Below are 14,701 nucleotides of genomic sequence, written 5' to 3'. Positions count from 1 at the left end.
CAGGAGAACTTGATATAAAGACCTTCCAGATGTTAGGTTTAATTGCTGTTATTGCCTCCATTTTTAGTCACTGAACTGTAGCACTGGCTCAGGAGAACTTGATATAAAGTTAGCCATCAGTCAAGTGGAGTTAGGTGTTGGTGTAGAGTTGATGTAGTATTGACAGTAATGAGGGCAGGCTGTATGAAGAATATCAGGTCAGGGATACACAGCCAAGACAGAGAGTTTTACTACACAGATGTATCAGTAAAGACATAATACTAGCTTTGATAAACATTTTATGTTTTTTCTAGTATCCTGTATATACCATTACTGCACTGTTTTTGTATGTCTATGTATATGCGAAATATATTAACTGAACTGAACATAATCATGTGACCATGCAGTGAGCACAGTTGTGAGGGTAATTGGTTACAATCTTAACTGAGTGAACATTAAGATTAAAGAATCTATTAATTTTTTTATGGTTTAAAGTCGTACCCATCCCAAGGGTTGCTATGTAGGAGGATCACATTAGGGTTGGACAAATTTACCTTTTGTTGGTCAGGAAATCAAGGCAAGTTTAACAAAGACTATAATCATAAGAAACATAGCCAAGTTAAAAAGAGATTCAATAGGGAAATGAAAACAGTGAAGAGATGGCAGAAGGTGCAAACATCCATAACAGAGTTTAGGTTTTAGTACAATCAAGTACAATTACATAGCAGTGAATCAGAGAGCTTGATTTAAAATCAGATCAGATGTCGTGTGGAGAGTTATCTTTTTTTGTCCCTTCTGTTACTGTTACTTGTCATTTAGCCTCTGAAGAAGATCCTGCTTGGATCTAAACGTCAGGCCAACTTACTTTTACACATTCTCTTACACAGGCTCTCTAGTGGATAAGCAGTTTGCTAACAGTTTTATTTTATTTAGAGTTATCTTACGTAACATAACCAAGAGTCTGCTAGAGCAAATGGAACAACAAAAATCAAGACAGGTGTTCGGGTTTATTGCTTTGGCCTAACATGCTTAATTTGGAATGGACTCAAAACTTGTTGGATTATTATCATTATTATTTATATCAATATGACTATATTACACATTCTTCCATGATACCAGCTGCAACTGTGAGCTAGATTTCCTGGCATGGTCAAAGGATGGAAAGACCATCAAGCATTGCACTGTAAAGTAACAAGATTAAAAAAGGCCTTAAAGAAGCAGCAGGGGGTTTTGTTGGGTGAACAATTGCTAACTTGCATATGACATACATCTAGGGATACCATATATCTTTGGTTGAAAAGTGGGACCACCCCATCCTAGGGGAGAGGTGTAAGGGAGGGAGAAACTACAAAGAAAATTTGGGAGTTTGAAGGGCTACATACCAAATGGTACTTTATTACAGCTATATTAACCAGTTTAGTACAGCGTCAATTGCCTGTACAGTAATTTTAATTTTTACCAGGAGTTTTTCTCACCAAAAAGATGGTTAATTAGTCTGGATAAGCCAGAATGATCAACTATTAATTTAAACTCATTCCTACGTCTATAGTCTAGTGGGGTTTTGCACCCTATTTCATTTTGCTTGTCGTAAAAAACAGTGATATATTTTGAACGTCCAAGGGAAAATCCTGGTTAATCAATATGTATGGTAACTCTACATAGATGTGAAAAGTTTAACCAAGATTTAAAGAGGTGGAGGTGGGTGTTGAAGGTTTTGTGTTAGTTAATGAATCTGTTACATAATTTTATAATGTATATGTACTATCATACTATTATGCTTATGTCATGATGATTGTAGGCACAAAACAATGAAGAAAACACAAACAAGACACTTTGGAATTGCCAATTGTATTTTTCAAGTTTTGTGATAGGCACATTTTGGTGTTTTAACACAATTGTTTTTCATATTTTTGTTTTTAAGTTTTTTATTTGCAAAACCTTCCGTTCGTTATGAATAATTATTCATGTGATATTACAATGGATATACTAAAAATCCAGACATGAAATTGTATCTTACTACAGCAGCATTTTGAATTGTTCGTTAACTGAAGCAATTGTGGTTACCCTGCCAAGTATTGATCGATTTGCGGTTGCAACCTCTAAAATTTAGACACCTTGTAAGCATTTTCCACACAAAGACACCAGATAATTAGCAATTGTATTAATCAGTACTATTAATTAAATAATATAATTAAGATTATTAACCAGTATCGTCCAGAAATCAAATCAAAGACAAGGCCATAAGAACACCATTCCAAAGAAAATTCTATTTTATTCAAATTTGAAATCAAAGTTTGAAAGATTTAAAGATCTCCATGGTAATCAGGTGGAACAACACAAAATGCTGCTGTATAGACATTTGGAAGTAGTTTTGTGCATCAATTTTATAGCAGCCAAGAGTTACTATGTCATTGAGATCAGTGTTCGCATAAGGACATGCGACTACGGGATTCCAGCAATTTATCTGTTGGGGTCTGCAAAAATATTTTCCTCTGGGGGAATTTCCCCCAACAATACCTGGTACTTCCTGCAACTTGCACCATTACCGTATTCACAGAACTTGCCAATAACAAGCCGGATATTATAATGTTTTGTTGATTTTTTGTAAGGAGTAATGTAATTGGTCTAAACTTTCTCAAAAGAAAAAAATGGCTTTGTTAGTGCGGCACTGCACAGTGTGTATTGGTCACAAATCTCTGTACGTATATGTACGTACATCTAGCTACTAACACCATGAATTTTTCCCCCTCCCCCCCCCAAAAAAAAATATTTAAATCTCCCAATACAAAATCCCCCGCCCATAACATGACTGGGGGAATTCCCCCCCCCCCCCCCCTTTTAACATCCTAGCACTAACAATCATTGTCATGCAAAGCTAAACTGAACACCATTAGGAATTTACTTGCTGTGTCTTAACTTTCTGTGTTGCATGCAGGATGTACACTCAATGTTGCAATACATTTGTCGATGCTATTTACTAACCTAAGGGATTTTTATAGCAGACAAAATTGCTCTCTTTCTGCTTTCCATCCACTAGATACAATTAAAACAACTTTATTCTGTGAACGTATAAATATAATATGTGCAGAAGAAGGAAATACAAACTTAAAAAATTACATAGTTAGCTAACAGCATTACCCACCCTACAAGTTAAACTTTAAAAAAAACTAACAAGAAAAATATGAGCTATCAAAAATAAAACTGTAAGAGTCATCTGAAAGAAGGGGGGCCTAACTGCCCAGTGGAATGAAAACAGACACAAATAAACAGTATCTCCAAGGAGAGAAAACCTTATACAGAGGTAGGAACAGAAATAAAATAAACGCAAACAAAATGTTTGTAATATAGATGCTAATGGTAGGAGATCTAACAAGAAGCATTCCTCCACTCCTGTGTTCATCCCTGTCATGACCCCCCCCCCACCCACCACCATGACACATTAATAGAACATTGTCCATGATGGTGCATAATTCAATGCGAGGTTTTGCAGTTGTCCATTATGCACTTGGAATCTTTTGATATAAACATGCAAAGGATTTGAAACTAATTGAAAAACTTTATGTTAAAGCATAATCATATCCAACATTTTCAATGTCAATTTAGAGCACAATTTCCTACAATGTTAATTTTTTCTGTGCACTGACAAATTACAGTTACACATTTAAAACAAGAAAGATTTGAAATGAATGTAAAACTATTATGCCTTCGTCCATCCACAATCACATCACAAAGAGCTAGCTTGGTCGACACACCTGACAGCAATATTGATTATGCATTTACAATATCCTTGTTTCAGTGGGTTTTGCCTTTATTATATCCATTCAACATAGCATTAATTAGTTACCTTCAATTGGGGAATACCCCTGACCTGCTCATCTTATTGAATCGACAAATATTGAATCTAATGAGGTAATATTCAGTGAGCTTAACCAAGTAAGGCTGTAATATCAAATATAATCTCATTTACTTTATTATAACTGTAACAGATAAAACTAAAACACTCATCCAGCCCACCTCACGTAAAGATAACAGTTTACTTAATACGGTTAGCCAATTACTTGCTAGGATTAAAGTTCTAATGATGCCATAATGACAAATATGTTATCCACACACTTGTTAGTATTTGACCAAAGTTCAAAACAAACACTTAATTTAAAGTAAAAATAAATTGTCAAGTAATTGAAATGTCTTTTTGAACCACTTCATCAAGTGAGCTACAGCAAGGCATAATGGGATAATCATTATGGTATATTAACATATCAAATTTCAAAGCAAACTTTATGCTGCAGTTGTGTAAGCCTATCCTATTCAGAACACACAGGCAAAAATCAAGAGGATTATTAATAATAAAAGTAATAAAAATGTTTTACCGGTTGCATGTTCGCAAAAGGAGTGGGTGCCCACGGGATGTAATGCCCCACAGTCATAAGAACAGAATACTGTGTTCTACTCTTTAACATGACAAGCACCAAGTTAGTATTAAGTTGCTCCCAAATCACCACATCCTATGGGCTGGTACTGTCTGAAGTACTCCACAGAAAAACCAAGTATTTACTCTACTTTTTAGCTTCTTCTCCCCAAAAGACAAACAGTCGAATGCTACACACACACTATCATCAGTGTCAGATCAAATCAAATAAGTTAGCATTGCAATCTGTACAGGCAGTCTATAACGTCCAATTTTCATTTACAAAACTTCTTTACACTTCTGCTACTTCCTTGTTAATCAAACTCGAATGTTAGTTATACAATTGGTCAGTTCGTCCTCTGTTACCTGCTTCCGTTGAATATTCATGAGGGTTTCTCCAGCATTCCTATTCCGCTATTCGTCATTGCTGGCCGGGTGCTTTAAATGACTTGGCGATCAGCTTTGCTGCAGCGAGATTAGAATCTCCGTTGCTATTGGCTAGTTCTCTGAGGACGTCATCTCGCAGGAAGCCCATCTCTACCAATTTGGCGACGTCTTCTTCCTTCACTGATGGATTTGGTTCAGCTTGTGCATTGGATTGGTTCGTGTTGCTTGGTCCCGCTGTACGAGCAGAAAAGTTTAAAAGTAGGTAAATGAATAAAATACAAAACGAGAATTAGCAGCAAAGAACACACCAGCAGAGGATTTGAACCAGTGACTGCAGGATTAAATGATTATCTACCAACTGAAATTTCCAGCCCTTCCTCGGTGGCAATCCCTATATAACCATTTCACCACAGTACATTGAATACCATGTTACCATGGATGCTACCAGAGTTGCATTAGATACAGCCCAGCCTTTGAACTTTTCTCTTTAACGGCACACATGCGTGACAAAATGGCACCAAAATAGCTTTCCAACTTTTCTCTTCCTTTATGAATTGTTGTTACATTTTACACATGGATTACAGTAGTTCTTAATATGCTAAATGCATCATGAATTATTTTTGGTTGATTCGACACTCATTTCAGCCCAGACTGGCCATTTAAAACAGCATTGAGAAATTGACCTATAAATGCAAAGTGTTCTAGATTTGCATCAAAGGAGACACACCCTACCAGCATTATTGGTCAGTGTGATAACTGTCAGGAAAAACTTATCCCAAACATGCTAAGGAAACTCTTATTTGGTTCCGGAGATATTACAGATATGAACATTTCATTTTTTGTTTTGTTTTCACAAACAAGGGTGAAGACTTGGTCAAGTCTTCATATGACATCATCATGTCCTTCAAATTTGTGTGTTTTTTCTTTATCTAATACACACTGTCTATTTCCTGTAATGGAGATGGGTTTTGAAAATGCTGAATATAAAATATTGAACCCTTGAATTGACAACATGATGAGAATGGTTTCTTGAGAATATGAGATGAAAAGTAAAGAGGAATTTAAAAAGTTTCTGATTTTATAGATACTATGATATCACAGATTAACAGAATGACAGTGCCAAGTCATACTTTTTAAATGCTAGGATATCTCCCAAGCAAAACAAGATTTTTGTCTTATCTGTTTGGGAGTTCTTCAAGTAGATCTCTGTCATATATACTAAGCATGATGGTTGAGTATTGTGTCACCGTTAAGGCGTTAAGGTTTTTCTGTTACCTGTACCATCTGCCGATCTCGCTAACGCTTCAGCTAACTGTCTGTCTTCTGACTCGGGGCCATCTTGTCTGTTCAGACGAGCACAGGGGGGAAGATCGGATTCCGAGAGGAAAGGAGTTTCCGATCCGGAGGTGCCAATCTGTAGTTTGTTCTGCTTTAAGTCGATACAGCACTGCAAATTAACCAAAAAATGTGCCATTTGTGAAAAATGAGACCTTTCTTTCTTATTACACATAAGAGGCTTTTTGAAGGGTAATTTTGCTGTTTCAGACCGTTTGTGAATTAATTAGCATAAAAAGAATTTATTTTAGAAACAAAAGGGTACAAAACATAATTGATTAGAATAGGACTTAAATGGTAACCTCAGAATACAAAATTCATAAATTTTACTATCACAGCTTGCCCAAATGCAAAGTCATGATACTGTATTAGCAACTAACACAGCACAGTTTGTATAATACCTAAATTGGGAACCTCAGAAATGCAAACTGTAAATATTGAAATATTTTAGTATTTATTGAAAATAGTAAGAACCTGGATACAAAGGCTGCTACAAGCATGTTTAATAAAGTCCTTGCTTGCACAGCATTTTGTTATGCAATGCCAGTTAAATCATTCCCTCAGAATTCCCAACACCATGGAGCTCTTGCAACCAAACATGCATTAAATCATATCAATGAAGCTGGTCAAACATGGTATATATAGAATAAAGTGAACTGTACCAGGTACTTGTAAGAACAATAAGCTGTTGAAAGTACATTAACCTGGTGGAAATAAATTAATATGGTGTACGTACATTAACATGATGTAATGCATTAACATGATGTAAGTTCATTAACCTGGTATAATCTGGTATAAGTACACTAACATGGTGTAAGTACATTAAAATGGTGTACATTAACCTGACATTGTAAGTACATAAACATGATGTAAGTACATTAACCTGGTGTAGTACATTAATCTGTATAAGTGCATTAACCTGTTGTAAATACATTAACATGGTTTAAGTACATTAATATGGTGTAAGTACATTAACCTGGTGTAAGAACATTAACATGGTGTAAGTACATTAACATGATGTAAGTACATTAACATGGTGTAAGTACATTAACCTATTGTAAGTACATTAACCTGGTGAAAGTACATTAACAAGGGTGTAAGTACATTAATCTGGTATAAGTACATTAACCTGTTGTAAGTACATTTACATGGTGTAAGTATGTTAATGTACTTACACCATATAAGTCTCATTTATTATTATTAAGTACATTAACCTGACATCGTAAGTACATTAACATGGTGTAAGTACATTAACATCATGTAAGTACACTTACATGGTGTAAGTGCATTAATCAGTATAAGTACATTAACATGATGTAAATACATTTACCTGGTGTAAGTACATTAACATGATGAATATACATTAACATGTTGTAAGTACATTAACATGGTGTAAGTACATTAACCTGTTGTAAGTACATTAACATGGTGTAAGTACATTAACATGGTGTAAGTACACTTACCTGATGTCGCTTCAGCATATCTAGACCTAACAGCATGTCCATTGGCTGATTTTCTAATATTGTAAATGATGTGTGCAAGAAGACTCCACTGATTTCAATCTGACCTGAAAATAATAACATGACAAACAAACAAAATCAACAAACATGATTATAATTATTTTATCTGTACTTACTCAATATCATAACAACAAACCATCAACATGACACAGACTCAGTGTTGACAAGAACTCTCCATTAGTCATCAAAATAATTCTTCAAAACTCTTAGTGATTGCATGATGTGATTCTGACCAAAGAACTGATAGTCAATACTGGCATACATAAACTTGGATTTTAAATCAGATATAATACTGAAGAATGTATATATCTCCAAGAAAACTGAAATAAAAATTTGTTTGACATATATGTTATGGTTAGGGTTCCTGTACTAGAGATTGTCACTGCAACGTGCAGCGATGATGTTATGGACACCCCATGTTGATACTGGTTATATTCCTGGAGCCACAAGTGCTCAGCCTGCACTTTCAGTTTGCGAGCAAGTATCAACATTCAAATTAAATACCAGCTGTAACGTATCTATTGGCACAGACAATACACAACAACGTTATGTCTGAGTCAGTGTAATATCCACATGACTTAAGGTAACTGATAGGTACACTTACAAACCATAGTAGCACTTATACTGTCTTATGTCTGTTTATATCATGCTCACATCTCCACTCCCTTTTTCTGCCCCCTCATATAAATATTTTCTTGAGATCATGACAAAACTGACCAAAGTCCAAAATGATTATACAGTATGCTACCATTTTAATGCTCTATATATGGCTGTACCAATACCTGTACCGATAAATTTTTCATGAGCCATTTTTCTTTTGCTATTGCAAGCTCCACATCTGGTACTAGTTGGTGTCAAAGGTCAGTATGGACATTGATATGCAACAACAGGCTGCCCATTCAAGAGTAATGTTGTGTTAATACACAGTGGTTCAAGAAAATCATGCACAGAGACACACACACACACAGATACAGTACTCACCTAAATGAACCCTGCCTATGATCTTCTGAGTTCCAACACCTTTAGCGATGCCTTCCCAGCGTTTGTCCACCAGTCGCATTATATGGCATCTCTCAGCACAGGCCTGACTCATAATGGTCATTTGGGCACCTTTGAAAACAAAATTAGACTTCAGAAACTTCAGAGATTCACATTTTTATTCAAACCATATTGTTCCTCCAAAACCTGGAAAACAGGCAGTTATGATAATGGTTTATGGTAGAAGTACACTGTTATGGAGTGATATATGGGGAATAGGAGGGGAATGGGGAAGGGGGAAGGGGGGGTTGAAGGTGATGACTGAAGGGAGATGGAGACATTTAGTACCATTCCCATATGGTGGTTTCTCTTTTATCTCCAATAATAATGATCACACATAAGTTACACTTGGTGGTAAATTGTTTTGCCTTTTTTTTCCCTTTCTTTTCCAGGGTGGAAGAGGGGAGGGGAGGGCAATTTTACACCATAACCCCCTCATAATTGGAGTGTATAACTATGACCAGATCTCTGACTGGACAGCGAGTTGGCATGACTGTCTGCATTCTCCAATTTGCTACTTTATGTCAGAATCATTCAAGTTTGTAGAGAAAGGTATTCCACTTTTTCCCAACCTCATCCAAACCACTACAATAGAAGTGTTCAGCTTCAGCATAAACTATTCTGTGAATTTCTGCTATTTCTGGAAACGAATATAAATTTTCAGGTTAGCAAGACTATTCATTTTTATGAAAGATGATACACCAAACTAATATACCAGGGAAGTATACCTCCCAGTTATGAAAGTCTGGATATATCTGGATATTTTATTACGGACAATGGCTCCTCACCTGAGTCAACGAATGCCTTGACAGGGTGTCCGTTGACCTTGCAGTCGATATAGAGCATTATGACTTGGCCAAAGTTCTCTGGCATGTGTTCGATTGCTACCTCCATATTGTCATTAACATTCCGCTGCCTGAAAATTAGCAAACAGAGGATAATCAATGACAAAAAATCCTTTCAAATTTGTAGAGGTAAAATTTAAAATGTGTGCACTAAATAGAAAATCTGTTTATCAGCAAACGTTACACAGTTATCACAACAGTCATCAAATTTATCGCAGTGTGGTACGAGCAAAACTTGAAAGAATGACATAATGCCATGTATAACTATCATTTCATCCTTCCCCTCCCCCCCCCCCCCCACAATGGTGCTGATCGTCGACTCTTTCCTTTGCAGTCGATTAATCGCATAGCTCTTCTTGCGATTACTCGGTTTACAGTTATGACGTCATCACTGTCATTTTTACATTGCAGAAATACAGTCAAAACAAATCTTTCTCCATGGTGCACTGCCTTTACTTGTTCTTTCATGTCTTAACATGTGGTGTCTAAATCATGTTAATGCATCTACCAAACAAAAACTGTGAACAACTTTCAAGCTACAACATTTCTTGAAATCCTTCATAGTAAATAAAAAACTTTCGAATGAATCTACGAGGCGACTACAACTACTATCGCTAATGAAAGCAAAACGCGCAAACAATAAATAGATATACAAACTTGTAGCGATGTGATGTTTAGTATGTAGAGTTTGCTGTAGAAGGACTTTCAACGTTCTAGGCTAGGCTCTAGCCTAGCTCGATAACAGGCACATATTTTGGGCATTGAAATTAAATCACACCGCAATCGACACTCTATCAGACATCGGATAAATCTGAACTAGGCCAGTTATGGAGTAATTGTAAACATGTCTGAAGAAATGACAAATACTTTGGCAATAGTAAAAGATTATTAAATTACGAATTTGCGATTACGATCAATGATTAAACGTTGCTAGGACTGAATGTTGCACTGCAGAACAGCATATTACTGACAAGCAAACACATGATCTCACCGGAGCAGGTACTTGCCGATTTTTAACACAGCACAGTGCTAGTGTAGCCTTTTGAGAACCTGTATACTTTGCGATATTTGCTGACAAACTACTTTAGTGTTGTTTTTGATAAGTTAGGCTATTTCTCAAAAGCAGATTATGTGAGGTGCTAGCATGTAGTTGAGTAATCGCAACTTAGGTTTTAAGCGTGATTAAATCGAACTTCCAAAGTGTAATCGCGACTACTGGCGATTAATCGATTACAACTTTCAGCACTACCACACATCCCGACTACCTTCCCTCAAAGCTAATGATACCTGTTCCCAATGAAAACAAAGTTCCTTAAATCTGGTCTACTTCAGGTGATAAATTTTTGAAATGATTAACCACAATCTCTTTCTCTGTAGTACTTAACACACATGTGACATAATTCTGTACCTTAACCACAGTATATAGAATTAACGTGGGTTAAAAGCCCCAGCATGTCCCTGAAAATCAGCATAACCAAAACAGTTCAAAAAGTAATAAAATTGTGGCATTTTTAGCATCTAGTTGAGGGACCAAAATTATGAGTTATGAAAGACTTTCAATAATTTCAAGATTTTTATCATAGCAAAATCAAAAGAAAGTCAAATCGTGTTGTAAATTTTCAAAGCTACAGTAGGTCCAATGAAATATATCCTTTCAAATTATTTCTTTTGTATTAGCTTTATTCAGTCAGGGAGACTCTTAATATGTCACTATTGTAGTACGAAAAATCTAACCATATTTATCCGGATTTTTTTATGATTATTATAATATTACTAATTGAATGTTTTAACATATTGCATAATGTGAATATTTTTAACAGTAAGCTTGTGAATTTAAATCCAAAATATTCACCTGATTTCTTCTGCTATAAGCTGCTGAGCTGAAGCATCAAATGGATCTGCAGACAACATTCTAATTCTTTGCATCTCCTGGTCTGCTTTGGCTTTCCTTTGTTTTTGTAAAACCTCTGTGAATTTTTCTGATTAAATGAGAAATGAAACTGTCATGTTAAAGTCCCTCCATTACCACATAAATAACAGTGAATAGATTTCCAAATGATATGTCAGACTTCCATATATATATAACAAACTTGAAGTCTTTTTGCAAGGTTGGCATTTTCCCGGGAAAAACCTGTTTTTTCCACTAAGCGGAAAAACCAGGTAAAAACCGGGAAAAACTGGTAAATACCGGCAAAAACCGCCTCTGTCTTGAAAACTATTATTACTTGTCCGTAATATGCAGGGTCATCAGTAGGCACGATATTGTTTCATGACAGGCATATGTTATTGAATATGGGAGTTTCTTAGCTTCATTTTGAGCTATTTTATCACAACCTAATTCTACTTTTTGTGGAAAAAAAGAGCATTTTTCATATTGCACATGTATAGTTATTCTGTCACAATCTCTTTAGCAGTATGCACTGCCTATTGCCCAAACCATTATAGGTCTACACTGGGACACTCACCCCTCCTAAATTCTTCAGGCCTATTCTGTGCTCAGACAGTTCATTCAATTAATACAGTAGGCAACAGTCTATTGAGGTGAACTTCAATCCAGGGGGCTCAATAGAAACTGCTTTGAAACTATGTAAGGCACATGGGCCCAATTCAAGTATTAAACGCACAATGGCCCTATCGAGCAATTCACACGACCCAACTGTTTACCTTGATGCAAACATGGTCCAGCTAATATTCACTTTGCAAAATTGTTATGCCGAGCATGACATGTTGAACACTATACAGGTATTTTTTAGTTTCATGTAACTTATATTTTCAGACACAAAAACATGTTCATAGTTCATACTGTAGTTTGCAAGAATTTAACAGAGTACACTCTATGTAGTTTTCATTGAACTTTTGAGAGATCTACTTGGCGAGCGAGTTGTAAAAGTTACACTGTGAATACGTTTGCTCACTTTCCATGTTTTTGTGATGTTGTCGCATTATATATATGTAACAAGACAATGTGACGTGTAATATGACGAACCATAGCCCTAGGAGGCACCAACAGTTTGATACTTGTCCATTCTCTAGATTATGGAATTATGCATCTCGATAGGAAAATAAAGTTGGTTGATTTGAGCATCCAATATATTATTTATTTGAATTATTTATAATAGTCTAATCGGTAAACTCACAAAGTTTTAGATCAAGGCTGTTCTTTGGATGTAACCCAACCCCCTACCTTAAGATGCCATTTTCTTGTAGTTTCTATGCTCCTCCACAAGTTCCCCATGAATTTTTAGGAATTCTATATAATTTGAGGTTTTTCCCAGTTTAAAAACCGCCCGGTAAAAACCGGCCAACCCTGTCTTCTTGTACCATTAGTGGCAAAATAAACATTGGTCAACATCTTTCAAAATCAAAATTTAAAATTAGCTGTCTGTTGTTCTATACTTACAGAACTTTGTAACCCATAACCAGACATTCGGTAATTAAGAGGAAAGGTAGGAATCTTTTATTTGGTGCTAGTATACATTACATATGGCAAATGTGCAGCAATACTGTAGGACACAACACCTTATTGATGTAAGAGAAAAATATTGACGCAATATTCCTACTCTCCCCCCAAATCCATCGACGCCCCTCCCTTTTCCTTTAACTATCATCGTTTCTTCTAACTTTTACACATTGATTATATCAAGATAAAGCCTCTAGGAAGGGATATGCTAATGACATCTTTCCCTATTAATTGCCCTAAGTACCCTAGTATTTCTTCTCCTTCCCCCTCCTATTTTTTCTCCTTTCTTCTGGTGACATCCTCTTAATGAAACTGCAACATTGACAGTTGCTACAGTTTAAGGATAGTGGCAACAAAATGTGACATGAAATCTATCTACCTAATGACTCTACAGCATCGGCAAGAGGAGGGTTGGTTTCCTTCAGACGAGATAACTGACCAGGATTTGACAGCAGCATCTGTCTCAAGGTGGCTGCATCAGGCTCTACTGGTTGCCTCATAGAAGGTTGCATACCTTGGGGTTGTTGACTGGTACCTGGTGGAAGTTGTATTCCACCAAAGTCTATAAGTGGTAGAGAACCTGTGGTCGAGCAAGAAATATATTGATTTAAAATACAGAGCTTCTTAATAGCTAATGGAACTAAAAACAAAAATCTAAAATAGGAAGAATCACTCACTTTTCTGTGACATGTTTCACATTTACAACTAATGAGATTGCCCCTGTTTCTCTAACTTCTTTAAACTAAAGGAACACATTTGAACTGGGCCTACAGTAGGCCTACCAAGTACCAATAGGCCTACTGTAGGCCTAATTTATTATTTCATAGTTCATACCCTCTTGAAAGACGGGAAACTACTCCTTACATTAGGCTTGTCTCATCACTGTGGCATATTAGCCAAAGACTGACTCTTCATTGTAAATAGCCCTAAGACTTTCATAGGCCAATGTAGTACTGCCAGTACTACAGGGCCTTCGCCTAATGTAATTAGACTAACATTAACACTTCACTAGGCCTAACGTTAAGAATACTGTAAGACTATAGCGAAGGCCACAGACACTTTTTATGTGGAACTCATCCTTTGGCTTCTTGTTAACCAACCTTGACTCTGAGATTGGCTTCTTTGAGGATTCCGCGAAACAACTCTTCTTTCCAGCAAAAGCATGTCATCTTCCTTCACCCCGTATGATGCTATCGTTTTCTTGTCATCCAATAATGGCGTTCCATTGTATGAAATAAAGCACTCCGCAGAGGGAATGTCACATTCAACTTCACATAAGGCTCTGAAATTTTCAAGTTCAATGTCAGGACTTACTTCCATCGTAACGAAATGTCCAGTAAATGTTGTTAGATGAACTTTCATTTTGTTGGTTGTTTAGGTCTATTTTTCTTGAAAATTCACGGATTTGTTTAACCGCGGTGATATGTAGTGTTGACAATGACTACTGCTGATTGAGGTATAAATCGCTACGATAGGTACTACTGTACGTACACATTGCACATCGGATTCTTTCGTGGAACACGTTACTATGCAATCTTTACATGAGACAGCAGATCATGCACACCGTAGTCGTAGAGTACCAGACGTTCCTTTAAAACGAGCACTACATAACCAAAAAAACTTTAAAGAAATCTAAACAAGGCTTTTTCAAGGCATTACATTGAGAAATTAGACAACTTAAAAACTCAAATCCAAAGAAATACTGGAATGTTATTAATCGTTTATCTTG

The 14,701-nt window shown here is 36.2% G+C and overlaps 1 protein-coding gene across 1 annotated transcript; it reads right to left on the bottom strand.

Moving 5' to 3' along the window:
* Positions 1 to 1,811: 1,811 nt before the first annotated feature.
* On the bottom strand, positions 1,812 to 14,456 carry LOC139975788 (protein DDI1 homolog 2-like). The gene is made up of 8 exons (XM_071983960.1): positions 14,073 to 14,456; positions 13,352 to 13,552; positions 11,365 to 11,491; positions 9,456 to 9,583; positions 8,611 to 8,739; positions 7,573 to 7,676; positions 6,050 to 6,221; positions 1,812 to 5,008 (listed from the first exon to the last, which is right to left on the bottom strand). Exons 1-8 carry the CDS (start codon positions 14,332 to 14,334, stop codon positions 4,809 to 4,811), a joined length of 1,323 nt encoding a protein of 440 aa, XP_071840061.1. The 5' UTR covers positions 14,335 to 14,456; the 3' UTR covers positions 1,812 to 4,808.
* Between the last annotated feature and the right edge of the window lie 245 nt (positions 14,457 to 14,701).

This window comes from Apostichopus japonicus, chromosome 11, assembly GCF_037975245.1.
Source record: "Apostichopus japonicus isolate 1M-3 chromosome 11, ASM3797524v1, whole genome shotgun sequence".
NCBI lineage: Eukaryota > Metazoa > Echinodermata > Holothuroidea > Aspidochirotida > Stichopodidae > Apostichopus > Apostichopus japonicus.
Note: the sequence above shows the minus strand (reverse complement) of the source record. Positions and strands in the feature narration are given on the sequence as shown.